The sequence below is a fragment of the Hippocampus comes genome, unplaced genomic scaffold, assembly GCF_001891065.2.
Source record: "Hippocampus comes isolate QL1 unplaced genomic scaffold, H_comes_QL1_v1.1 scaffold82, whole genome shotgun sequence".
NCBI lineage: Eukaryota > Metazoa > Chordata > Actinopteri > Syngnathiformes > Syngnathidae > Hippocampus > Hippocampus comes.
In genome coordinates, this window is record NW_017805135.1 from 2,307,969 (window position 1) to 2,334,342 (window position 26,374).

General features: G+C 41.1%; 1 protein-coding gene across 2 annotated transcripts in view; it reads right to left on the minus strand.

The window, feature by feature from the left end:
- Nucleotides 1-19,914, minus strand: part of tox3 (TOX high mobility group box family member 3) — a 49,956-nt gene extending 30,042 nt beyond the window's left edge. Inside the window, exon 1 of one of the 2 annotated variants that reach the window (XM_019866813.1) lies at nucleotides 19,249-19,914. In XM_019866813.1, the coding sequence (XP_019722372.1) occupies nucleotides 19,249-19,350 (102 nt within the window). In that variant the 5' untranslated portion in view covers nucleotides 19,351-19,914. The remainder of the gene's footprint in view (nucleotides 1-19,248) is intronic. The other variant, XM_019866812.1, reaches the window with a different exon arrangement.
- Nucleotides 19,915-26,374: the final 6,460 nt, after the last annotated feature.

A 26,374-nucleotide genomic window follows, 5' to 3' on the forward strand; every position in this document is an offset into this window, starting at 1 on the left:
TCTGCAAAAAAAAAAAAAATCAATTAGTTGCTTAAATTAAGCAGTAGTTCAAAATATTTAGAGGAGTTTCCCACATAATTAAAAGAAAAAAAAATCATTGTTAATGGTTTAGTCAAATGCTATATTGGAAACAGGACTTCTGCTTTTAAGTGGGACTAATGGTGACCCCAGTTGTACTCCTGCTGTTTCACTGGGCAGCAAGTTATGGATTCAGATAAAGCTCCAATTGCTGGAGCAACACACACACACACACACACACACACACACACACACACACACACACACACACACACACACACAAGTGCTGGCATGTTGGTCTCTCCCCACTCTGCTATTATTGGCTAGTACACCTTTTATAACAGGTTTACAGAATGTGAAATCGACACATTCCACTAGTCTCAAAGCCTGCAATGCAGGAAGTAGTGAAGAAGCAAGATTTTTGTCAACCTATTTTTAGTATGTGCTCATTTGGGATGCAAAGTCATGTTCAATCCAGTTAAACTTGTTTCGTATGAAGTGGGCTGCTGTGTTTGCTTTGAAGCACCATTAAGGGTACAGGGTGGAAAGAAAAAAAAACCCACACAGAATATCAATAAAAGCATTCCGTTCTCATCTGTTTCTCTTTCCTTTAGTGAGACAAAGCCCTGGTGCCGCCCGTGTCCTCACTGGTATTCAAAGCATAAACCTGCAGCAAACATAAACACGACCAGTTGTTCAATCTCAATAAATCTGAAACACACAAACTGCTGAGTGACGACTCGTATATCAGTCTCTTATATAGCGCCGGGCTCGACTGTATTAAACAAATTGCTCGGGCCTGCAGTTGGAAAAGAGAAGCAATATGGAGAGAGCAGAGGTTATTGTCTAATTTAAATCCTGGCAGCGTTCCCAGAGCTGCGCCACATTCCAATTTGTGGCTGTGTTGCTTGGCACTCCCCGACAGAGGTCCGGCACTGCAAATACTCTCGGGCCGCTCTCCAGAAATGTGTCTTCCAAAAACTGACAATCTACAAGTTGGCAGGGAAGGAACGGCAACAGCCGGGGAAAATTAAAGTGAAATTACGACTATGTACAAAATGCAGATTGTGTGACACAACTTTTTCCTGCAAGTGGCTGGAAAACATCATCGCCGCATCGTTCCAGTCAGTAACACCTTGATAAAATTCCAAATGTTTTGTAATTACCGTTTTAATTTTTTTTCTCATCATAAATTCTGGAACCGCCGCATGTCAAAAATGTTTTTCCGTGGAACCTGTCCTCAGCTTGTATTCTTTCTGAAGCACCAAAGTTCTGGCTCATAGGAAAGTAGTAGTTGGCATCATGGAAGGATGCAGAGGTAATAATACATCGCGACTGTTCTAAGTGTGACTGACTATTGACTAAGCATCCCATCATTATTCACAACATTTCTGTTGTCTTAAGACATTCAAAGAAGATTTCTTTGGGTCTTGTGTGGAAAATTGCCTTTGTTTACTGATGTTTACTGTTTCTAATGCCAAACCAGTTTTAAATAAAGAGGATTGGTTTCTTTCAGTTTTTTTTGTTGTAATTTTCAATGCCTGTATCTGTGTGTGTGTGTGTTTTTTAATTGTTGCACCACTGTAATAATACAAACGTATGAAAAATTTGGTCATGGTCGTCATGTAATTTGTATGCTGCTTCATATTAACATCACCAAGTTGCATAATTTAAAAAAAAAAACTGAAAACAACATCTGTGAACATGGCAACAGTCGCAGAATGGCTGAGTGTGCTTTTAGAGGCAATTAGCTTTTTCAAACAGTTCCACAGATGAACAGACTATTTTGCGTTCATCTGAGAGACTGACCGCACACTCAGACATGATTAGCAAACCTGACACACAAAGTTGCAGATATTTTTCCGCCTCTAACAAGGAGCCATTAGGCTAAGCATCTCTTTCTTTTTGTTTCGTGCAGTTATTCAAACTCCCAAATGGTTTCCCTTTGCTTTGAAAACCTATAAACAAATCAAAGGACCTGACTGTAATGGGAACACTTTTACGTTAAAGGAGACAATCTTACACGTCTGCTATGACATATGCTGTCCCATGGAAATCACTTCCCCCAGTTGGGAGCCCTATTCTCACATTATTGCAAACACAATCTCGGGTTTCTCACATGGCCATGTGAGCTTACACGTGCAGCTTGCGAGGTAATGTGATTTTGGTGGAGGTGGTGAGGGGGAGAAATTGTAAAGACAGACAGAGAGAGTATCCCGCAACATGATGGAAGAACAGAGTGTCTTTATTCGGATGGAAGTTTCCAATAAATGAATAGAATACCATGTTAGATGATACCGATGATTTGAGACTTTTACATTGGATTTACAGTGTGGGTACTTTTTTTGTTATTAGCATTTGAGAATTATTTAAAGTACTATGTAAAGAAAATAAACACCATATTTTCCGCACAATAAGCTGCTCCGGAGTATAAGGCGCACCTTTCAATGAACGGCCTATCTTAAAATTGTTTTCATATATAGGCCGCGCTGCACTGTATTATGGAGCTACGTTCAATGGAACACAATACAAAACAATACAGTTTTATTTATGTAGAGCTTTCACAACCGCTGCTGCTGTAACAAAGCGCTTTACAGAACATTTAAAATATTACATCCAAGAAATCAGACTCTTAATCCATATATAAGGCGGATCGGATTATAAGGCACACTGTCGGCTTTTGAGAAAATGGAAGGCCTTTGGGTGCGCCCTATAGTGCTGAAAATACGGTATAGGGAGAACATTATATAATTAGAAATAGTCTGTCTCTCTACAGCACCTATTGAGGCTGTAGTAGCTCTGTTTGTAAAGAGGGACTGCTGGAATGGTCGGGATTAAATCACTTCCGATAAAATTTGAACTAATCTTGTAGTATCAACAGAAGAAAACATGATGCCGTGGGGTTAAGAACCTGCCTAGTAGACGGGGGATTCTGAGTTTCACTCCAAGAAGTCCCTTTTGAAGCTCCCGTATCTCCCTCTGTCAAAACTTGAGGTTGGAAGAGACTACATGCAGATCTCCGGATCGCGCGCTGCATTATATGTAAGCGACCCTCCTCTGCTTCCAACTTTTCTTTTAGAAGTACCACGAAGCAATGTACAAGGCTGCGATTTGGACCATTTCAACCACTGCAAAATTTTCCTTTTAAATTTAATCGAAGCGTTTGATATTGCACGGACCACCCTCTGCTGGGACATGACAGTTGCGATTATTTTTTTACTGATGTTTTGCTCTGTGTGTGCAGTGAGGGGGATGTGCGTCTAACGCCGGGACATAAGGATGACACAGGTCGGATATTTGCGGTCATTTTTGTTTAAAATCCTGGCTCAATTTGGAACAGATCTTTCTGCTCGGCCCACCTTATGCCTCGTGTTGCAATATTTCAAGACTATGCTGCGTGCTATGGCTTCAGACTCGGTTTGAAGGGACTGTCGACAAAACAAGAGATCCTCTTTAAATGCCAGGAGTGATCCCAATTTCAGCATTTCAGTTTACATTTGTTTGAACTGCTATTGGCTTGCCTGGTTCAAGTATCCGTCTAGTCAACAAGAGATCCTGGGTTTGAATACCAGCAATAATTTTTGAGGCCACATTAGTCTTGTTTCTGAGCAAGTTTCAGTTTAAATTTGGTCTGAACGGCTCATGTCGTTGCAGCAACACACGATGTGGCTCTGTGACTAAAGTTGGTCAAAATGGGAGCTCGTTCCGTAAGGACTCATCTTTTAGCTGGAGGGTGAAAGTGTCTCACAATCTGATAAGCATTGACCGTGATATGAGTACCTAACAATGTTAAATCGGGTCTCCATATTACGTCAAATTGCTGTCAAAGCCACAGTCAGGACAAATTCCAGATTCAACATGGTTTCAAATTACACCCTCCATTTGCTCAACCCACCCTGCACTTTGACCTGTTACTGTATGGTAAGCCTTTAAGCACCATTTTTTTCCCAATATATATTCACTTTTGTGATTTCAAAAGGTTGTAGCTTGAAAAATGTTTCGAAGGCATACTGGAAATGTTGCTTGGTGCACTTTTGCTAGTTTGGCGCTTCAAGGGTTAAGAATGTAGCGTGGCAATGTGGAGCCTGTCTACTAAACAGCGAAAGCAGGGTTTGAATCCCAGCAGCAACTTTTGTGGCACCAGAAGCCTTGTCTTTGGCTTCAGCGCCGCGGAGGGAAAAGACAAAGCAGCAACAATTAAGCAAAGACATCTTTGAAATCATTCCATGAATACATTTTAAGGTGTTTTATTTTTATAACTTAGAACTTCCATCTTTTCAGCCCTGATACAGGTAATATTTTGGAATCCGATAATTAGGCCGACGGGGTATATGGTCAGACGGTATCCTAAGAGACAAAACTGAACTGGAAATGAAATGACATAATGGAACGCGAGAACACACTGCAACACTAACAAGCTTGTGGTAAACCACTATTCCTCCATTGATTTCTCCATTGATTGGATCAAGCATGTAATTAATCCCGGGGACTTGAGCTTGTCACGCCACAACTGACACAGTGAGCACAATTAAATTAGTGATTATGAACAAAGACCATTTGCTGCACGGCCGCAAACAGGACCATCATTATATAAATTGCCCTGCTTCTTCTGCTATTACAGCACATTGAAACAACCTTGTATGTTCTGTTGTACGTCCATCCCCCTCCTCCCAGCAGTATTGATTTCCTCCTCCATCTACACCTCCCTGTTAGTGCCCCCCCCCTCCTCTGCCCATCCCCCTTGTTTCTGCACTGCAAGTAGCTTTAAAAGAAAGGGGTTCATTGACATTTTCTGTACTTGAGCCTTGACCCGCATTGTTGGACTAGAAGGTGAGTTTCGCTGCTCAAATAGATGAGGTCAGCCAGCTCACGCTTTATGGACTTCACTTTTTATTTACACCGATGAGAGAATTTTGTCAATCCTTCCTAAGACGGTGCAAACGCTTTCAGCCAGGTGCATGGTCAAGAAGCCCCGGAAGCCAAACGGCACTAAGCCAATTAATCGATGTAAAAACAATGGGAAAATCTCTTAATTCAACATGGGGCAAGCAGGGGGGGGTTGCGTCTAGCCAGAGAAGCTTTGAGACAGCTTTCCCACTCTCAGTTTGTCATCAACTCAATTACCAGCAGCCAAAAGGGCAGACTCACCGGAAGCATTGGAACAGTCAATCTTTTTCTTTGTGAAATCTGATCGAACCGATGACCATGCTGACTGACAGGACTGATGCTCGCAACATCCCAAATAGTTGGGTGCTAAACTGCATATTCACATTGTGTGTGTGTGCCAAATTCATCAGTTTGCATAAATTCCTGACACAATGTGCAAACGTATTTTGTGGCAATTGAGCACATTTGGCAGATGCAATTCTGATTGTGCGCTGATAACAGATCAGCTTCCACATCAAGTTCACGTATTTATTTGTGCATCCTTGCTTCAAATAATGTGATAAGTCAGGCAAAGAATATTTGACTTTCTGCTGATAATGAGCCAGTTCACATTACATTATGTTTGGTGATGAAACAGCAGTATATAGGTCACTCCGGTCGTTGTCCACTGAAAAGTTGACATGCTCATATTGTATTGTGTTTTTTTCCTGTATTTATGTTGTGACCCCAGACAAACCAGTGTCACCTCAGAAATGTCATACAAACTGAAAGATCGAGGACAAGAATCGCCCAGAGGATGGCCAGCGTGGCCTCTGACATCCAATGCACTTCGTAAGCATGATAAGGAAAAGTGTCTCTGAAAAACACAAATAAGTAGAAACGCTATGGTTTAACACCATCCATTCTTGGAATGCTTGTCAACCGTGGATTTGTTGGCAATCTGAAAAAATGTTTCCTCATAGGAGAAAATGGAACTAAAAATATTTCGTTTCAAGGTTGGAAACATTCCTAGATGGTGCGAATTTGAAAAGATCCTGTTATTATGAGATGTTCAAAGTCAAAAACAGGCGATAAAATTCAACACTGATTCAAAATTTTATAGACTTCCGTAGCATTATTTCACTACAAATCAAAGTAGATAGACAGGAAACCATGTAGAATTATGACTACATTCTGTAACGGCATGTACAAAGCAATGCAAACAGTAAACTGTGATAATAACGTCTAATAATTCCTTTTAATCCTGTTTAGGTAATAAGGAGATTAATACAGTATGTCAATCCTGTTTTTTGGCATGTTCTCCAGACCGAGAAGGCAACACAATGCTGCAAAAATGCTTCCCTGTCATTTCAAATTGAATTCACGGAACACAAAAGAAATAACAGTCTGCTATCCTGAAAGAAAGAAATGAATAAAATAAGGCACTTATGCTCTGGGGTGTGATTTGTCATTATAATTCAGTGCTCGCTCACCTACACTTAAAACATGATCCTTCTGGATTTTAATTAAGCACCAAGGTAGCTCCCAAGGGGCTCCGACTTGGCAAAGGAAACCACTTTGATTTACTACTTTGTTGTTTCTACTTGAAGCTCGCCTCTTATGAGAGTGCTGCGCTGATAAATGAAAGAGCCTGAGCCATTTTCACTCTAATTTGTTAATTAGTTCCCGTCAGTTCTTCTGAAAATAAAATCAAAACGTGTGAATACCTATTGAACATGCGAGTGTCAGGCTGACTGTAACCAGCTACTGTATTGTACATTTGCGACAAGAATCTGATGCCAAGTGTGCGGAACACCAGGAAAATATTTTACGTACATTAATTGCAGCACGAAACTACATAATTATAACTGATGGCACGTCAAGTGTGTAGCAGAGTTTCCAGACACAATTAAGCAATACATTTATCTATCTACCTATCCAGCACCCCTAATAAAGCTAGCTAGCTAGCTAGCTCTAGTAGTGGTGCATTTCATAGAGTGGACTCTTATATGATATCATAATGTTTTGCAGAGAGAAAATATCAAGATACGGCGATTATGCACCAGTTAAATGATAAGTTGAAATCATGACACAATAAAACACATCTTCATTTGTCCTTTAGCTAGCATTCTCGGGCAACAGTATCAACACCTGATGTTGCTATGTCAGGGGTGAACCTAAATGTTGATATTTTGATGTCTCAAATTATCTTTTCTGAGACATTATCACCAAAGGTATGAGACTGAATTTTTCCAATATATCTGTTGTCATACATTACTGTCGTCACAATACTATCTGGAAATGGTATTTTCCCACCCTTGGTAGTGATATTGAACCCTGAGAGTTAACAACGCAATATACTGTACTGCAATAGCCCTGTTTTGTTTTACCACTGCAGCCAAAACTAACAGTGTTGTATCTGTCTCTCATTATAACATATTATGGACCGAGGCCAGTCATGGATATGGAACATATTTAATATAATCCAGGTGTTCAATACTTAGCTGTTTTAACAGGCCACATTCCCTGGAATAACTCTCGCAACACAATGTGCTTCTGATTACTGCTGTCCAATTTGGTTCTGTTGTTAATCTCCAAACAGATGTGCCTGCAATGTAGTTTCTAAGCTCTTTTCTCAGGACGGTCAGCTGGTAGAACTTCAATTCTTTTGCTCAGACAACTTTTGGGAAGAAACAAGACCAGCCTCAAGGTGAAGCACACGCAAGATCGTCAACACCTGAACAGAACACATCTGACAGTCATGTTCCCAGAAGCAAACGGACTCTCCCAGTTACAGAGAGCGCTTAGCTCCGATTAGCTGGTGGAGCTGCTGAAGGTCACCACTGTGGAGCGGAGCGGCCAGCAGCAAGTCTTCATAAAACCATGCGGCGTATCATTATTTTCAAAGTGTTTCATTATGGATGGTTAACCTTGGCTAACTTTGACCTAACGCTGTAATCAGCTGCCAGTAATGCCTTCCAAACGGGGCAATCAGGCCGCCCCGCTCCTTGTTTATCAGCCAGGAAAATACATCAAATGTACAATTTTATTGCCTGTACAGGTTTTAGGAAAGTTATCTTAAATGAAAAAAATAAAAAATAAAAGGGGAAAAGAAACATGCCGTTGAGGGCATACAGTGCCAATGTTGAAACCTTCATCTGTTATCCTGCCTCATGAAAAAGTTCAGCTGCCAAAAGAAACAACCAGGACATGCTGCGAACTCTCAAAAATATCAGAAGTTGAATCAAGAATTTCATGAAACCCATTTGGAGCATAATTTTAGTTGATGTTTCAGGGACTGAGACTCCAAGCTGCACTTTACTTTGGCAAGTAATGTCACGAGATGAAACACCTACGTAAAATATGACATTCCATTGACATGTTACTGAAAGGGAGGACTATGTAATAAGAGATTGTTAGCTGGACGAAAAATTTGATTCTGGCTTCGAGACGACTTTGAGGAAGTGTATCAAATTTTGTTTCGGATATAATCATTTATTTTGAGTTTTCACTGCTACAGTCCACATTCAATGGGACCAAGAAAGAACCTAAAGGATATTTTTCCGAACCGACAAGTCAGAATGACAAATTTCGGATTGATCAGCAAAAGGTAATTGGCCCTTCCGTCTCTGCTGTTTTAACCCCCATCAGATTTATTTGTTTTAATCACTCACACTAAACTGTGTGGGCTTCAATTTTCGGGAAAATCCAAAGCTCATTTAAGCGGTCGTAAAGAGCGCTGCACTGTTAGTGGAATGACTTACAAAGCGCATGCTGATGATGCAATTAACTTGACTTGCAACTACAGCAACATTAATGTAAAATTAATTTACTGGTGTCGAACAACAAGGCTCATACATGCAGTTGTGCTGGAAAAAAAGCACTTCCTTGAGGAGAGATGTTCGGTTTACTTGTGTTTAATCCCTAGCTTTTTAATGACTGATTGCACTTGTGGCAAAATGCATTGTCACCAGCAACCCGAGAACAGTGTAATCACAATTTTGATCATTTCAATCACCATGATTGTCAAGCACAACACTAATGCTGCGGTCAGCGGTGGTCTACTAAATGAGAGAGCATTGTGCGGAAGCTATTTATTTTTATCATTCCTTGAAAACACGGGCCGTCGTCTTCTGGCAAACCAAAGGTTGACGACATCTCTCAAGCCTTCTCCACGACCAATCAAACCAAAAATCACCAAACTTTCACATTGGTGTAATAGTTGGAATTGAGCGTACATCGATTAACCATGCCTGGAGAATGAAACGCACAATGCTACTTTTGTGTAGCGACAGAACTAACCAAATGTGACGGATGCCGGCGTGAGCTGCGCGAGCGTACGTTCGTCAAACCTTGCTCATCGGAGCCTTCAAAGTGACCCTCATGAGTATGGATGGATTGGAGGGTAAATTTTGTCTTTGGCACTGTGATTGACTGGCGACCAGTCTAGGGTGTTGGCTACCTTTTGCCCTAAGTCAGGTAGGATATGCATAAGATGCATTTTGTGGCATTTTGGAAAAGTTCTCTTCAAATAGATAATATTCTGTTGTTGAAGATGCTTGTTTCGACAACAACTGCATTTTGGAGAGGTGATCATGCAAATTTTCGAAAACATTTGTTGAAGGCAAATGAAAAAACAGCAACCCGAGTGCTGCTTAAAGCAAAATCAGCTTTTGGAATCGGCAGGGTGGGCTAACGACATTGTTATGCATAGAAATGTCTGTGTTTTCAGGTATTTTTTGCAGCACCGTGTGGAAGTACTTTGTTAAAAAGAACTTGCAAAACTTTTCAAAAACACAAAGAAAAAGAAAAAAACTCCAATTCTTCCATGATCGTTTTTGTGCCTTCGGAATGTCAATGGTCTACTGTGCTCATCAATATTTAATTTGAGGTGGCAACACAATGAACAACTTGCTTTAACATAATAACAGCCACACTATCTTTTCATCTCTGTGATAAAAAAGAAAAAAAAAAAGCTCTATGTTCTGCCGTGCACCCATTTGTCCATTAAAATGAGAGCATTTTTATTTAAAGCTAATATTGAAGCTCTTTGTCCGATGGCTCTGAGAGATATTTGCACACCTGCTGCTTTTGTCAGTCCTTTTGAGTGCAGCCCGGTAACACATTGCATTATGGGAATGTGTCATGTGAGGGGAAGGGGGGAGAGAGGGGGGGGTTGTGTTGTGCAGATAAATCATACGCAACACACACCTGCAGCCCAGAAGGATGAAATTCTAACCCTGTTGTTGGAAACGAACCTTCTATATATTTTTAAACTGGTTTCGACAGGGAATGTTTATATTCCCCCCCAACATGATATTACGCATCTATCTTGATTAGAAGCTGAATTGAAGATTACCAGCAGAAACATTTGAAGGAACGCAAGAAATCCAAGCAAGAGAATTGAGAGGGGATGGTATTTATCATTGGGGGGGCAGGGGGGATATTAAATCAAGCATGTCAAGTTAAAAGACAACTATTTTAATACGACCCATGAGCCCATTAAGCGGATTGGATATTAGAGCTATGAAACATAGTCGTACTGCCCCAACTGGAAAGCCTTAAAAATGGATGTTTTCTAACCACTGTCGGGACACAACACTGATTGAATCAGCCAACAAATGATTGACTGCTCTATTGAGAAGCGTTTCTTTACTCGGGATAAAAGCAACTGGGCAGTGAATATTCTTCCCTCCTTTTAATAGGATCAATGCTACCAAAGATGTGGCAAGTCCGATTAAATCAATGTATAATTACAGTAAATATACAGTATATGCTTTGACAGAAGGTTTGTTTCCCCTCGACCCTATGAGATGAAGTGACCCAAATCAGTGACCTTTCATGTTGCTATGCAGCACTTTGGTCAAGACTCTCATCGAAAGAATCTTAAATGTCGCACATCCTTCTCTCTGTCCTGCTGACATCTGACTTCTAGGAAGACCCACAGGTAAGGTTAACAATGTTCATACAGATATCAGTTCCTACTCAGGGATGGTGTGAATCTGAGTGGGAATTCGCGCTGGAGCATATGATGATACACATCGCGAAGGTGAGAAATGATCAATCGTGTCACTTTTATACGATCGTGCCTAGCGTCGCCGTCCACCCGCAAAGTCACCTGAGGTTGAATACAAGCAGGAAGAAGACAGCAAGCAGAAGGTTGAAACGAGAGGCAGATCAAGTATAAAGTCAAGTCAAGCACAACTTTATTGTCAAATAAAGTTGTACTTGACTTGACAGATGCTTTCATCTGTCAATTTTAGGCAACACTAGGTGGTAAGATGAACAAAACGAGAGGGACGTGAATCAGATTACATGGCCATCATACATTCCAGACGTACGGTGCAATTGTAAATCTAACAGCTCACGAAAATTAATGGGTGAATCCAAATAACGAATGACGAATTGTGCCACCAAAACACACAAAAAAAAAAATCGCATAACTGAGAATCACTGATCATTAAGTTGTTGCCATAATTGAACGTCCATAGACTGAGATATGTCAAGATCAAAACTTTGAGGTGAAAGAGTCCAAGGCAGTTGGAAACCAAGATTTAGACGAACTGAGACCAAGTCAAGACCAATACTTTGATGAATTGAGACAGAGTCAAAGATAAATACAGATTGAGACAAAGTCAAGACAGAGAATTTGACAAGTTGAGACCACGTCATGCCCGTAATCCTCCTAAGGATAAGCGGAACAGGTCATGGATTGATGATCTTGATCAAGTAATACACTGTCTGAAACGGGAAAGGATTTATATTGCTGATTACAGCTCCAATTTGAAAATTGGCAACGAACCACCGCAAACTGACATTCACAGTCAGTGCATGAAATACATCATCGAATCAGTACCGCATTTTCACGACCAAAAGGCGCACTTAAAAGTCTTAAATTTTCTCCAAAATAGACGGCGTGCCTAATAATGCGGGTCACCTTGTGTATGCACCGCATTACAAAATCTGTGAATGCTGTTGTGTGACTTCGATGACTGACTGATGTGCCGACACGCTGTCAGAGGAAAAGCAGGTGTAAACTGAGGACTGCAGGCAGATGTTGAAGCGAGAAGAGTGGGCTAAAGAGGACGCTAAAGGTACGCCCCCCCCCGTAAGTGTGTATAGTATATGGTACGTGCATTTTGCAAAAACAGCATCACGAAAATGTAAAAGGCAAATTGAATCATCATTAAAAAGTGTAATGTTCTGTTTTACATTAAATAAAGACGCTTTCTTGGAGATTTGAATCCTTCATTCTGCCGCTCTGCTGGCCTCACTTGGCTTCTATTACTGACTGTTCTCTCAGCAATTTTGAAATACTACAAAAATATTGCCGACAAACACATCCAGCCCAACCACATCACCAAAATGGACCAGGTGCCGCTCACTTTCGAGATCCTGGTGAACCGCACGGGAGAGAAGAAGGGGGCCAGCACTGTAACGAGACATTCAACAGTGCGCGTGAAGTCGGCTTTGACATGGATTTGAGGTGAATGATTGATCAAAAAAATGGTGTGAGTCCATTGTTAAATACTTCAATAAAGTACAACCAAACTCAGTTTTGCTCCCTCTGCCTGTTGAAAAACATAGCCTAGCATGCATACATGCTACCGTATTGTTAAAGCTAGCATACCTTTTAACATTCTTACGTCCAATAATACAATGTGTCTTGCATATGTGTTAAATACAGAAATAGCCCTCGTAACTGACAGTACGCTTTTTAATACGGTGTGCCGGATGGTCGTGAAAATACGGTACTTCCCTGTCTTTAATCCTAAAAACATTTTTTTTTTATTTGGGCTCGGTGTTATCGAATGCACTGTGGTGAGAGGAAACTGAGTCCATGGTTGCCAACTTAACAACCGCATATCTACATCTTACAAGCACACAACAGAGAGATAAGGGGCATATTATGAGCTGCGGACTGAATGCACAGCTGCAGGTTCACACGGACGCTCGGGCGCTAATAGCACTGAGTCAACATGTGCAAACATCATTTAGGGGCTTTAAAATTGGATTTAAGGAAGTGTTTGAAACAAGAGAAAAAGAACGATTTTATTGCTTGATCATTTTTAACTGGTGGTGTGCGCTCTCATTTCATGCTGAGTAAACATCAAAGTAGTCGTAATGAGGTTTTTGTTTTTGGGGGGGGGGGTTTGACAACACGCAATGTCAGAACTAAAGAGCGGTTTGGTTGTTGCACTGTTGCAGTTCAATGTTTGTTTTTTTATCAGATCCTTTTTCAAATCTACCATGTGAGACAAATTCACATTTCACAACTGAAATATTGTTTTTAGAAAAAGTACAAAGAGTACAATGTTTCAGAAAATATTAAATGTTACCAAGAAGCTCGAACTCTGAACAGATTTTTAGGTCATATTAAGGAAACTAGTTCACTTGAAATGTGGGAGCAAACCCACTGCAAATTGAGTTATCCACTGTAATATCCAAAAGTGTACAGCATCTTAATGTAGATCAGCACCAAATGTTCCATGTACCACCACTGTGCAACTATTCCTTGAAATGTCGTAATTCTGCAGACTAACAACTCACTAATTTCACAAAATTAATTGGGCTGCCTTTTCGGGATCCCAAAATATTGTTTACACTTGTATGACAGTTAAGAATCTTAACATGCCCATTTAGCAGTGTTGACGCCTCTAAACGTCCTGTGCTGTGCAAGAAGATGAAGTATATGATGGTACTGTGCAGTTGACAGTTTTTAACATCATTGAGAAGTCAGTCGGCAACATCATTCTCAAATAAGGGAGCTCAATGAGAGAGTGCTGTGGCAATGACGATGCACTAAAAATAAACCTTCTCTCATCTCAGTGGGGAAATTGGGTGTTTAATAAATCTGGCAAACTACAGTTCCTGACAGGCTACAATTAAAAGGCTGTAAGAAAAAAAAACTGCATCAGCTATTCACGTCTTGTACAATTACACATTTTACACGCACCCTGGAGTCCTATCTGTCAACTGTGGGGCTTGAAAAAACAGCTTGTGAGGTCACACACACACACACACACACATACACACACACGTAAACACACTCTTCCTGGGCACACAGTTTAAGTTGTGTTTGGATATGTTTAGAATGTGTGTGATGAAATGGCACCAGCTGTGTACACTAGAGGGATGCACAAGGCCCAAGAGTAGAGGCGAAGCTTTAACCCTTTCCTTGCACACTGTGGAGAAGGCGGGACAAAGGGCACAATGGGACTGGGAAGGAGGGGGGAGAGAGCTTTTCCAACTCTTCAGTGTCAGGATCAGTTTCTTTTAACAGACCTAGTAAATGCCTCAGGTAATTACAGCTACAGCTCCCTTCAATTGACTTTTTTGTTTTTTAAAGCGCAATGAGTGATTCAAGAGGATCATAGGTGGCTTAAAAAAGAAACACAAATAAAAAGGCAGAATTGTAAAAGTGGACTTTGCGCATGTAATGTTGTAGGCCACCAAGAACATATAAACGGATTCAATTACCAGCCAGAATACCGCTGGAGGAGAGCGGCACCAAATATAATAGATATAGCTTTTACAAAATGATGCCCATACAACTACAAGAAACATACCAGATGGAACGAACACATTCATCAAAATGAGTTATGGTCAAAAAAAAAAAAAACAACAACAACAAAAACAGTCAAACAGAAGAAGGGTCTGCTGTACCAACCTCTTGGCATAGAAAGAGATTGTATTCAAGAGGAGAGTGAGAGGCAAGAAATTGAGTGCTGTGGTGGAGACTGCTGGAGTATAATACTGCCCAGCCACAGGGGAAGCTACGGTATGCTCAATTATCCTCAAATTCTACAATGACACATTTTATTCGACAGGCGGTGCAAAAATGGAGAGCTGCAGCTAAGTAGAGACTGGCGTGTAATACTTCAGCATCTAGAGAAAAATGACAGCAACAGAGTAACATATTAACTTGTGGGGTTTTCTTTCTCTCTCTCTTTCTCATTTAATGCTGGCTATATGCATGTGTTACTGTGGAGCTGCAATTTTATTTGAGAGAAGACTGAAGGACACACGTTGGAGATGGTGCAGGATAGTTTTTCAATGTCCAGAACTGTGGCACAGCAACAGGGCAAATTAGCATATAGTATTTTATTATTTGTAGCAACGGCAACTCAAATGTTACAATATGACAATTTTATTTGAAGGAAGATAAAGGGCAGCAATAAAGCAGTCTGCTGCGGAAAAGTGGAGACTGGAACATAAAACAACACTTGGGAGTCCAGTATGAAGACACGGTAACAAGGTTAGCTAACATTAGGACGGTATGTGTGTTTGTCATTTTTAGCCACATATTCCGAAATGTTACAATAAATGATATGCCAATTTTTATCCAGATACTGAGGACAGAAAGACAAGAGACCGCCGCAGCAAACTGCATTACCCAGGGCTAATTTACAGCAACAGCGTAAGCTAACGCTAGCCTGTGTGTTCATATTGATCATTTCTAGCCATGTACACACAAATGCTACACTGGTGTAATGACTTTTCTATTTTGCGAATGTTTTTCCTTTCATCCCCACCCTGACACACAAATGTTGTTACACATCTGCCCATATGTTTTAGCACTGGTGGAATTCCTGTTCGTTTGAGTATTAGCACCAGAGCAGGTGAAGAGTTTGCAAGAACATCTGTTGGTAATTTCAATCTCTCTGCGCCTGGAGGCAATGAAATCCCACACTAAATGGATACTGTATCTGAAACATTATTAAGAAAAAAAAAAAAAGAGGGAGGCAGACCAGATGGTCGTAAATATGAGGGATACACTGGGTCTCTTTCATGAAAGCATTGAGGTTGATCACATTCTGCTTTTACAAATACCAAAAAGCCAGACAAACCCAAATAGCTCCTCGACTTGTGCTCGGTGCTGAGACTTGCACGCGTAACCGCATAACCTTCGCTGTCTCACATCATGTGCATTATATGGAATCGGACAAATAAACGCTGGATGCCTGGAAATAAACTCCACTGTGCTTGTGTAAAGGTTTTCCAAACAATGGAAGCAGATATGTTACTGACTGCAACCTTGTGGTGCTTCACGTGATCGCAAGTGGCAATATGAAAATGCTGAGTCACCAATGCAATGAGCAATCCGTGAAGAGCAATAATGTGAACACCCAACAGTAAATATAGCCGAATAAATCTGCGTACACCGGAACATCTGATGTCAATCTGTTTTTTTTTCCTCTAAATATTCCAAATAGAGGATGGAAGTTTGGCTAAAATGTGTTAAGGAAGAAAGACATTCGGCACTTAGTAGTTACATTGACATGCAGTCAATCAATAACCCTTTCAAAACCTGCATGTTGGCAATATTCGGGTTTTGAAAGGTAATGTAAACGTGGGCAAAAACCCAAATATGCTCAAATTCAGGTTTTAAAAAACCTGAATAAGACCCCTGCGTTACCTCTTGGGACAGTAAACTCTTGGAATATTCTCAAGTCCCATTTTTTAAACTGGTGTTGAACTGATCGAACTCCAAACGTTTGAACGGCCAAAGTTTCCCCAAACATGTTTTTTCAGCAAATTCTAAATTGTACTACTTAATCCTACATTCAGCTTCATAGATTCAAACAAATTATGACGTTCACTTGTTCAACTGAAAGCATTTTTCGGAAACATTCTTCTGTGTCAAGCTGCAGCTTGTTCCTCTTCCATCTCATCTCTATTCGTCATGACTCCAGCACCTAATTAATGTCAATCGTTAAGATTTTTCTGTCATTAAAAAAAAAAAAAAAAAAAGAACATCTCATGTCTCAAAAACTGCCTCTGTTATTTTTTTTCTCTTTTTTCTGTTACTCCAGATCCTGCCAGGGTGTATTAATAGATTTAATAGAGCAATGCATAACACCAAGCGCTTGGCAAACTGAGAAATGAACCGAAGGACAGTTGGAAAAATGCATGCAAAAAAAGAGAATGTGTCCACCATGCAAACGGTAGTCATTAGCATGAAACGCTTGCTTTGTGCTTGTTCGAAACCCACCCCGCCCCCCACACCCCATCTCCCTTTCCATCCTACTGCAACTGGTGGAGATATAGGATAGGCCTCCTTTTGCAATTTGTGGCCAATTAAACGTTACAGATGATTACACTTGCCCTGAGGAATTTGGAGCAAACGAAGACCAAGAAATCAAGTCGAATCAAAGAAGCGTTCTCTCGGGGCTGATGAAGACATGATGAAATTGGGCACATATGACAAGTTGGCCACAATGGAGCTGATGAAACTGTACAACAAAGCCGGCAACTTTTTTTTTTTCCTTTTTTTGGCAGCGGCAGAGGCCAAATAGACCTGATAACCTAGCAGGAGGGGAAGCATTGCTTAGACTTTACTACAACAGAAAAAACAGTTGTGGGATTGTTTTTCTGTCAGTGATGTATCACCACGAGTACAACACTGACATCATACCACCCAAAAAAAAAAAATGTTGGGCTTGCATAACATTCTCGCTCTAGTAAACATACCACAACTCCCTGGTGCTGCTTAACAAGCATGAGGTGAGGTGACGCTTGGAAATATAGTCATGTAAGTGGAGAGCATCACATGGTCTCTTACAGTCTGCACTTGAAAGTAGCAAATGCAGCCAGTGAAGAATGTTGGTTTATTAAATCCGTATTTTGGATGTGGTGTGGCACATCATAATCAATTGTGTGACTGTAAAGAATTTGGTTTGTCGTTTGGATATTGAAGCGCACTACTTGGCTGTGACCAGCAGAGACACTGTTGATTCACTCGCAACTTTTATGGACTCAAGAAGAAGGAACATGACATCAGTTAAGGCCCCCTTTACATTGCCGCTTAGGCTCCAGCATTATTCTGCTTGCACGGAAACAGGAGCTCAGAACGTTGCTTTGAACCTGACAATACCTGCTTCTGGATCTGGCAGGTCAACAATGCAAATAAATATGTAAAAATTATCGTCTGCTTCTTTAGAAGCATATTTGGTCCCATAAAAAAGGGTACATTTTTCAGTCACAATTTACAGCCCCACTAACTAAAAACATCAAATAGCTAATGGGTTTTCAAAGTTTATGTTCTATATACATCCTTTGTTTACAACAGAGTACCGTTCCCTGACTGGCGACACAACACAATGTTTCATCTAAATCTGAACGGCCATGCAGTAGCTTACGCTTACGCAGCGGTAAAGTCACAATTACAGTAAACTACAGTAACAAAATACCTTTTGTTCCACCGCTGACGTTTGACGCAGTCATACATGTCCCCGTGTGTTGCAGGGTGTTTTTTTCAGTTTTTTTATTCGAAGAGGAGTTTTACAAAAAGTTTGCACTTTAACTCTCCACGGCTGCTTAAAGTCTGGCAAAGCATTTGAAGCAAGCAACTGAGAGGTCATGCTAAAAAAAAAAAGCATTTTTTTTAAAAATACCGTGCAAATTTACCAGTGATGTAACCTGAATGTGTACGCAAATCGGAATGTCACCGACCTACACTAAGTTACGGTGAAAAACACGTCGATGTCATAAATAGAAATGAAACACATGACAAACAGTAAGTATAGTGTTAACGTCTTGTGCCACAGGGCGACATATGACGCCGCTGCACTTTGACATGTCTCAGTATATGTCATAAATCGAGGACACCCCTCCTCCCCCCTGTATTCTTAATTATTTGTTTTGACAAATTGAGTTTTCTGAAAAAAACACAACAACTCAAAAATTTTAGGGGGCTGATTTAAGGTTGTTTTTCTTTGTTGTTGTTATTTTTAAGAGCTGCTTAAACCTGTGCAAAATAGTTGAATCAACTGTGGCTTCGGTTCAGTGAACTACTATATTTTGAAAAACGTACTCCAGGAAAGATAGCGAAACAAATCATTTCTGAACAACGATTTCACATTTTCAAACATTTGGACGAGATTCAATAGTTGCAATACAATTCAATATTCAATGCTTGTCGATGAAAAAAACTGCAGTACATGTACCACTACTTCTGCAACAACTACTACGGGAGTGATTTGCCTTCTTTCATTATGGTTGATGGAATTCATGGCATGACTTCAAATGCAAGGTTGACAAAACTATTGCATTGCAAGTGAAGATATTAATTTGTTTATTTAAACTGGGTTGCAGATTACAAAGTGATGTGTTGTTTCTGACTTTGTGATTCACGTTTGTATCAATATCTGCACGCCACTTGTGCTCTTGGCCCCAATTCGTGATGTCCGATGGCAATTAACACGCAGCACTAAAGTCTGCTAAAAGTTTTCTTCCGAGTGGCAGGTGAGTCCGGTGACGTTTGATGAAAATCAGAGAAGGAAAACCTCCGCGTTTAAATCCGTTTTCAAGTGGTGCACTCTCGCGTTCGGGTCATTCTCATCGCCAAACAAGCGCCCTCACCTTGTTGAAGTTGTAGTATCCCAAACAGTGGGAGAAATCCAGGTTGGCTGGTTCTCCGGGAATAGCATTTCCACCGGCATTGGGGTAAAAACGTACATCCATGGCAAAAGGCGGGAGGGGGGTTCGCGCTGCTGTGGCGCACCGGGGCACAGCGTGCTTTTCTCGGCTTGACAATCCAAAGAGCACTGCGGAGCCTGGTAGTGATCTTGATGGTGGTCGTAGAGGTTAAAAGTCAAAATAGTAGTTGGAAGCAGTAGACGTGGAAGTTTGGGTTATCCCTCTTCTACGCGCAAGGACTCCCTGCAGGAAAGCTGTAAGAAGGTGCCCCTCATGGAGCGCCAGCGGCCGAGCATGTACACGCAGCTGCTGGATACAAAAGACCGGCAGGGAGCGAGCGAGCGAGTGGGTGAGTGAGCGAGCGAGGCTCGAGTGAGCGTGGGTCCACCTCCCCCTCCTACTTCTTCTCCAGCTCCTTCTCACACGCACTGATTTAAAAGTTAAAAGTTAGTCCACGCGAGTTGAAAAGACTTAGCGGAGGAAGTATCCGAGCTGAATTGTGCTGGGGCAACACGGACACGCGGTGCGTGGAAATGATGTCTGCTTGTTGGTAAAGACTTGAGCTCTGACTGCTCACGCCAGAGGAAAACAAGGTAAAGTGTACCGAGGAGACCATACTCGGCAAGACACGCCCACACATCATAGCAGGATGCTAATACGTATAAAATGACGTAGAAATCACATTTTGTCGCTATATATATATATGTGTGTGTGTGTGTGTGTGTTAATTAGAAGTCTCCCTCTCTATCTCCTTGCGAACTTCTCGAACAAGAAGGCTGAATTTAGAGTTTTTTTTAGTTTTAGTGAAGTTATTCACAGTCAGACCTTTTCAAAGCCGTGTTCCGCATGTTGCCAGCGTTTTCGAGACTTCTGACTGCTCTTTCATGACCCACAGAATATTGTGTTCTGTGACAATATACAGGACCTACAAAAATAGAGCAGACGTTTCTTTCACTAGGGGGAAAAAACTTGGTTTCTAGATTTTTCCGTTCCTTATTAAACAGCAGGAGAACGTGGGTTGGGTTTACACACACACACACACACACACACACACACACACACACACACACACACACACACACACACACACACAGCACTTTTTCTCTGTAACCCGAACTTTTTGTGAAAATAAACATGTCAAGCAGAACAATGACTTTGACGGTCATATAGCTTTTGTGACACCTCAAACTACAAAGAACAAAACCAAAACAGAAGAAGAGCTTTTGATGGCAAAATAATTTATTGACAGAATTACAACCATCAAGTGACTGACTCACCACATGCCTCGTGGGTGGCTTTCTTACATGGTGTTCATCAGTCACTCCTTGGACTGTATCATTTTATTTTCCCCTTAGAATCACATCACACACTTTCTGTTAAAGGGATCATTCGGTCGGGATGGTCCATTTTTCACGAACAAGCTCAATTTATGTTTTTTTTATGCATTTTTCATGTCATCATTTTATTTTGGAAGAATCTATAAAAATCGAACGCCTTGAATAACGCCCATTTTCAATGAGGAATGTGGCCACGCCCCCCTCCCCATCCCTTCATATCTTGGTGAGTCACAAGAGGGTTCGGAGACTGTCCATTGGAAATATGTTGGTAATGCCGTGAATATGATGGGAATCAATCCCCGTCCCCCCCAGCATGTTTGTGGAAATCTGTACTTTGACCCAATTCGACCTCTGAAAATATCCCAAAAAGATGTCTTTAGTGGCGAGTTTTTGTTCTTGTAGGCTACTGAGCAGTGTCATATAACTGCTATTGCTTTGTTCTTTTTGTAATTGTCAGCGACAATCAGGTTCCATTTCATTGACGTAACCACAATCCGAGCTGACGGTAACAATTAATCTCTCTGCCTATGCTAATATTTCCATTCACACACACACACAAGTCGTTAAACAAAAATGTTCCGCAAACATTTGTAATACATTGTGTAAAGAAATAGGTTACTCCTCGGAGGAATAACATATTTTTCTTTCCTGGGTGTTTTAATAAATAGGTCGCCGCTTTTTGACAGCAGTGTAATCTAACATTTGATGTCGGATGAAAGTGATAAAACAGAAAACATACGCCGGCTTCATTTTTAACACAGCCAGTCGGCAGCTCGCGAGAGAAGTTAACATAGCAGACTACATCTTCGCTCAGTGCTCCTTCTCGTCAAATGATTGGACTCAGATGCTGGATTTACACCCTGCTACTTCTTACCGTGTGCTGTTATTCAAACAGGACCTTTCCTGTGCGGTTGTCACATTTGGCTCTGGGCAAAAGAGGTGTGAATAAACATGGAAATCAATGGCGTCGGCCTTGAGTGTGACACATGAGCAGAGCGTTTGTGTTTGTTTTCTGTTTGTCTGCGAAATGTCACAAAGTGTGTCTGTACAGACAAAAACGACAAATCTCTTGGAAATCCTCCCATATTGTATTTATGGAAGACCTGTGACTCTGCGTTTCCGCTGGAAGCTTTTATCACTGCTTTTCACAAATTTGTTAAGCGATGCACGTCCTTCCACATTCCTGATGGAATTGACGCACCCTCTCTACCTCACGTGCTTTCATCGAAGTAAAAAAAAACAAACAAACAAACAAGCGCTTTTATTACTGTTATATTTATTTCGGTCTTTGCCTCACAATTTTAGCAATGCACCTCTTTCAATTCCGTGTCACAGTTGGCTCAACTCCCCTCTGCCTCACAAACCTATAATAAAAGCAAATATATATTTCATTTTTTTTCAGGCCACACACTCTGTGGGGTCTTGAAACACCTTTGCATTATGCCTTCATCAATAAAAGTAAGAATGCTTTATTGTTTATATGTTTTACTTCTAGCAGTGGTTCACATTGCTTTCCCTGTAGAACATGTGAGAATGGATTTAAAAAAACAAACAAAGTGAGCTGTGTCCCATGACTTGAATCAAATCGGCATTGCTCTTTTGTTCTTTAAATGACGACTTAAAGTTAGTTTTGTATTGCACTATGAGCAGTGGTAAACTTATTGTTACACTTGGAAATTTACATATTTAAAACGAACATTTTGGGCTCTATTATCATAAGGGGGCAGACTTGGCGTGAAAATGGGCACATCTTGATAAGTCGTCCTTTGTTTTATGTGTCGCTTGGCAGAAAACATCTGCTGGGAATGGCATAAAATAACTTCACGCCTCTTTTAAAATGAATTGTTGAATATTTGCCACACTGATGCTTATTGTTAATTGTGTCGAGTTCACTGTCACCGCAAAGCACTCATATACCAAGACTGTACTTGCAAATCAAAGAAGAAAAAAAAAACCACATGTAGAACCACATCGACCCATTCATTTTCCGATCAGCTTGTCCTCACAACGGTCGCAGGGGGTGCTGGAGCCTGTCGCAGCCGTCTTCGGGCAGTAGGCCGGGGACACCCTGAACCGGTTGCCAGCCAATCGCAGGGCACACACAGACGAACAACCATCTGCGCTCAAACTCACACCGAGGGACAATTTGGAGTGTTCAATCAGCCTGCCATGCATGATTTTGGAATGTGGGAGGAAACCGGAATACCCGGAGAAAACCCATGCAGGCACGGGGGGAACATGCAAACTCCACACAGGAAGCCTGGAGCTGGAATCGAACCCGGTACCTCTGCAACTCCATTGCAATGTCACCATAGTATCCATTTTGCAAATATGAATGTCATTCAGTCAAATCAGCCGGTCAATGATGCTCTTCCTTCAAATGAACTCAACGTCAAAGTTTTGTCGTCTTACTGAGTACATTGTACGAGCTTGTACAGCTTATGACAGAGAGAAGCCACTGAAAGCGAGCACGGTGTGCGTTGGCATGTTTGTAATCAATGTGGTACAGCGCGCCGCCGTGCTCGAGGAAGATAATCCCCCATTTGAACACTCTCCAGCCTCCCTGCTCGGGAGATGGTCAACAATCCGAAAGTGTCGCCAAGAAATGCGCTTTGTAATTATGGAATCATTGATGTTGGCCTTCATGCAAAACGTGTTCCCGTTTGATATCGTTTTTTTCCCCCTTCCATCCGCATGCATAAACTAGCAGTGTTACACTTGCAGGTACGCCTACCCAATCAAATCCCATTCAAGTGACACATAAAACATCCCACACCGTCTCCCTCACTGCACACATCAGATAAGCAAGCTTCCACTCTCTGCCTGCTTATTGGATGTTGTGTTGGCCACATGACACAATCATTGTGTGTCTTTTTATTTATTTATTTTTTTGCGCACCGTATTCCATGTGTTTTTTTTTTTTTTTTTTTTTTTTTTTTTTTTTTTTTTTTTTTTTTTTTTTTTTTTTTATTGTTGTTCAGCAGTGCAACCAGGCGGTGGGATTCATTTCCTTTTTCTCTCTTCTGCTTTTTGGGGAAAAGCAAAGATGAGTTATGCTTCTCCACCATATGTCATTTCCTCCCCGGCCTGGCAACACTGCGGCGACATGAAAACAAATTTTCATCATCCGCTGGCTCCTGCTCGGCTGCAATTAAAGCATTGCAGTGTGGTTAGGCCCACTTACAAAAAATGGAATGAACGCAAAAAAAAAGATTCATTAGCCTTATAATCTTTTCTTCACAGTTAGCATGTAGCGCTTGTTGATTCCAACTGACACTTCATAAATTGCTCTTCAAACAAAGACAGGAAAGTCAATTTGATGCTGGTTTTATTCATGAAGCCACACAATAAACAGGATTATTATGTTTTTTTTTTTTTTGTTGTTTTTTTTTTAAAGACTAAGCTCAAATCTAAACAATATGGCTTTGGCTAAAATTTGGACCACCACCATAGGGAAACAAAAGTTTGTTTTACATGTTGCACAGCACAGCTACAGTGGAACCTCCGAAGTCGAACACAATCCCGTGACGTTGATCCGCCAAAGTTGGAATAATGAGTCATATCGTTACCGATCTTTATTATCTGTACATGCACTAAATATTTTAAGTAACGCTCCTTCGAGGTATGCAGAGGTGCAACGCCTCAAAGATGCGTGATCACAAACATAGACTCACAAATGGAACAGACTATGACGCACAACACAATATGAACAATAAAATGTTTGAAATATCCCCTTTATTCTTTCTTATCGGAATATTGTGGCGTTTGCTATGTTGTACAAGAGACCCCAACAGAGTCTCAAATTGCGCATCCATAGCTGATTTCTGCTTCTTGCCAAGTTTGCTGAATCTCACAAGCGAAGCCAACATCTTGCTTTGGTGAAGTCTGACATGACGTCACTCACGTCGACGGATCAACATTATCGTGCGCGTCACACTCTTCCACAAAAACACGGATGGGGCCCAACAAGATTGAAGACATGCCATTTCTCGTTGGATGGCGAAAACTCCATTTAACTTTACTTTGCTGACTTCGCGGAAGAAATGTGACGTCTCGCGCGGCTGCGCTCGTATATTTTGTTTTGATTGCAAAGTCTACGACGTAAATGGCGTTTAAGGTTTCCAATGTATCTTCCATTAATATAAAATCCTGCTGTGGATTCTCATCTTTTTACTGCGCTTTCCACCAACATATTGATCCACAAGGGGGAAATTTCTAACGTTAGAAGTTATTGCAGTCATAAAGAAGTTTAATGACTTTTTCGAGAATCACAAACATAGACTCACAAATGGAACAGACTATGACGCACAACACAATATGAACAATAAAATGTTTGAAATATCCTCTTTATTCTTTCTTATCGGAATATTGTAGAGTTTGCTATGTTGTACAAGAGACCCCAACCGAGTCTCAAATTGCGCATCCATAGCTGATTTCTGCTTCTTGCCAAGTTTGCTGAATCTCACGAGCGAAGCCAACATCTTGCTTTGCTGAAGTCTGAGTGACGTCACTCACGTCGACGGATCAACATTATCGTGCGCGTCACACTCTTCCACAAAAACACGGACGGGGCCCAAAACAAGATTGAGGACATGCCATTTCTAGTTGGATGGCGAAAACTCCATTTTACTTTACTTTGCTGACTTCTCGGAAGAAATGTGACGTCTCGCGCGGCTGCGCTCGTATATTTTGTTTTGATTGCAAAGTCTACGACGTTAATGGCATTTAAGGTTTCCAATGTATCTTCCATTAATATAAAATCCTGCTGTGGATTCTCATCTTTTTACTGCGCTTTCCACCAACATATTGATCCACAAGGGGGAAATTTCTAACGTTAGAAGTTATTGCAGTCATAAAGAAGTTTAATGACTTTTTCGAGACAATAACGTTGGCGCTTCTTGTCAGTATTAATATAAAACGTTCAATGGCCTTTTAAATGGGAGGTCACCTAAAATCAATGCGCAGGAAATGTAAGTTAACCCTCCGTTTAATTCTCGGGCATAGCAATAATATTCCAGCGCCAATTAGTTTAAAGGAGACATTATTCTTATTATGATTGGTATCATTTTCATCCATCCATCCATCCATTTTTTGATCCGCTTTATCCTCACAAGGGTCGCGGGCGTGCTGGAGCCCATCCCAGCTGTCTTCAAGCAGTGGGCGGGGGACACCCTGAACCGGTTGCCAGCCAGTCGCAGGGCACAAATAGACGAACAACCATCTGCGCTCACATTCATACCTAGAGACAATTTTGAGTGTTCAATCAGCCTGCCATGCATGATTTTGGAATGTGGGAGGAAACTGGAGTACCCGGAGAAAACCCACACAGGCACGGGGAGAACATGCAATCTCCACACAGAAAGACCGGAGCTGGAATCGAACCCACGACCCTGCACTGTAAGGTTGACGCGCTAACCAACCGACCAGCAGGCCGCCCTAGGTAATATTTTTATTATTCTTCAAAGCAGTTCCCAGGTGTCCGAATAACACGTACGTGACATTCGTTGCTGAAAATATTCAAAGGATGAATAATTACAAGACTTTTAACATCCACTTGTGTTGGTCTCGTTCAAATCACACATTTTTGGGGGCGTCAAGTGGGAGGAGGTTGCTGGTTTTGTCTCTTATAAATGCAAACTATGGCTTTCATCAACTATGAAATTTGGTATATTGTTGTTGATTTAGCAATTTTTCTGATCCCTGAAGCACTTCTTTTTCAAGCAAAAAGTAAT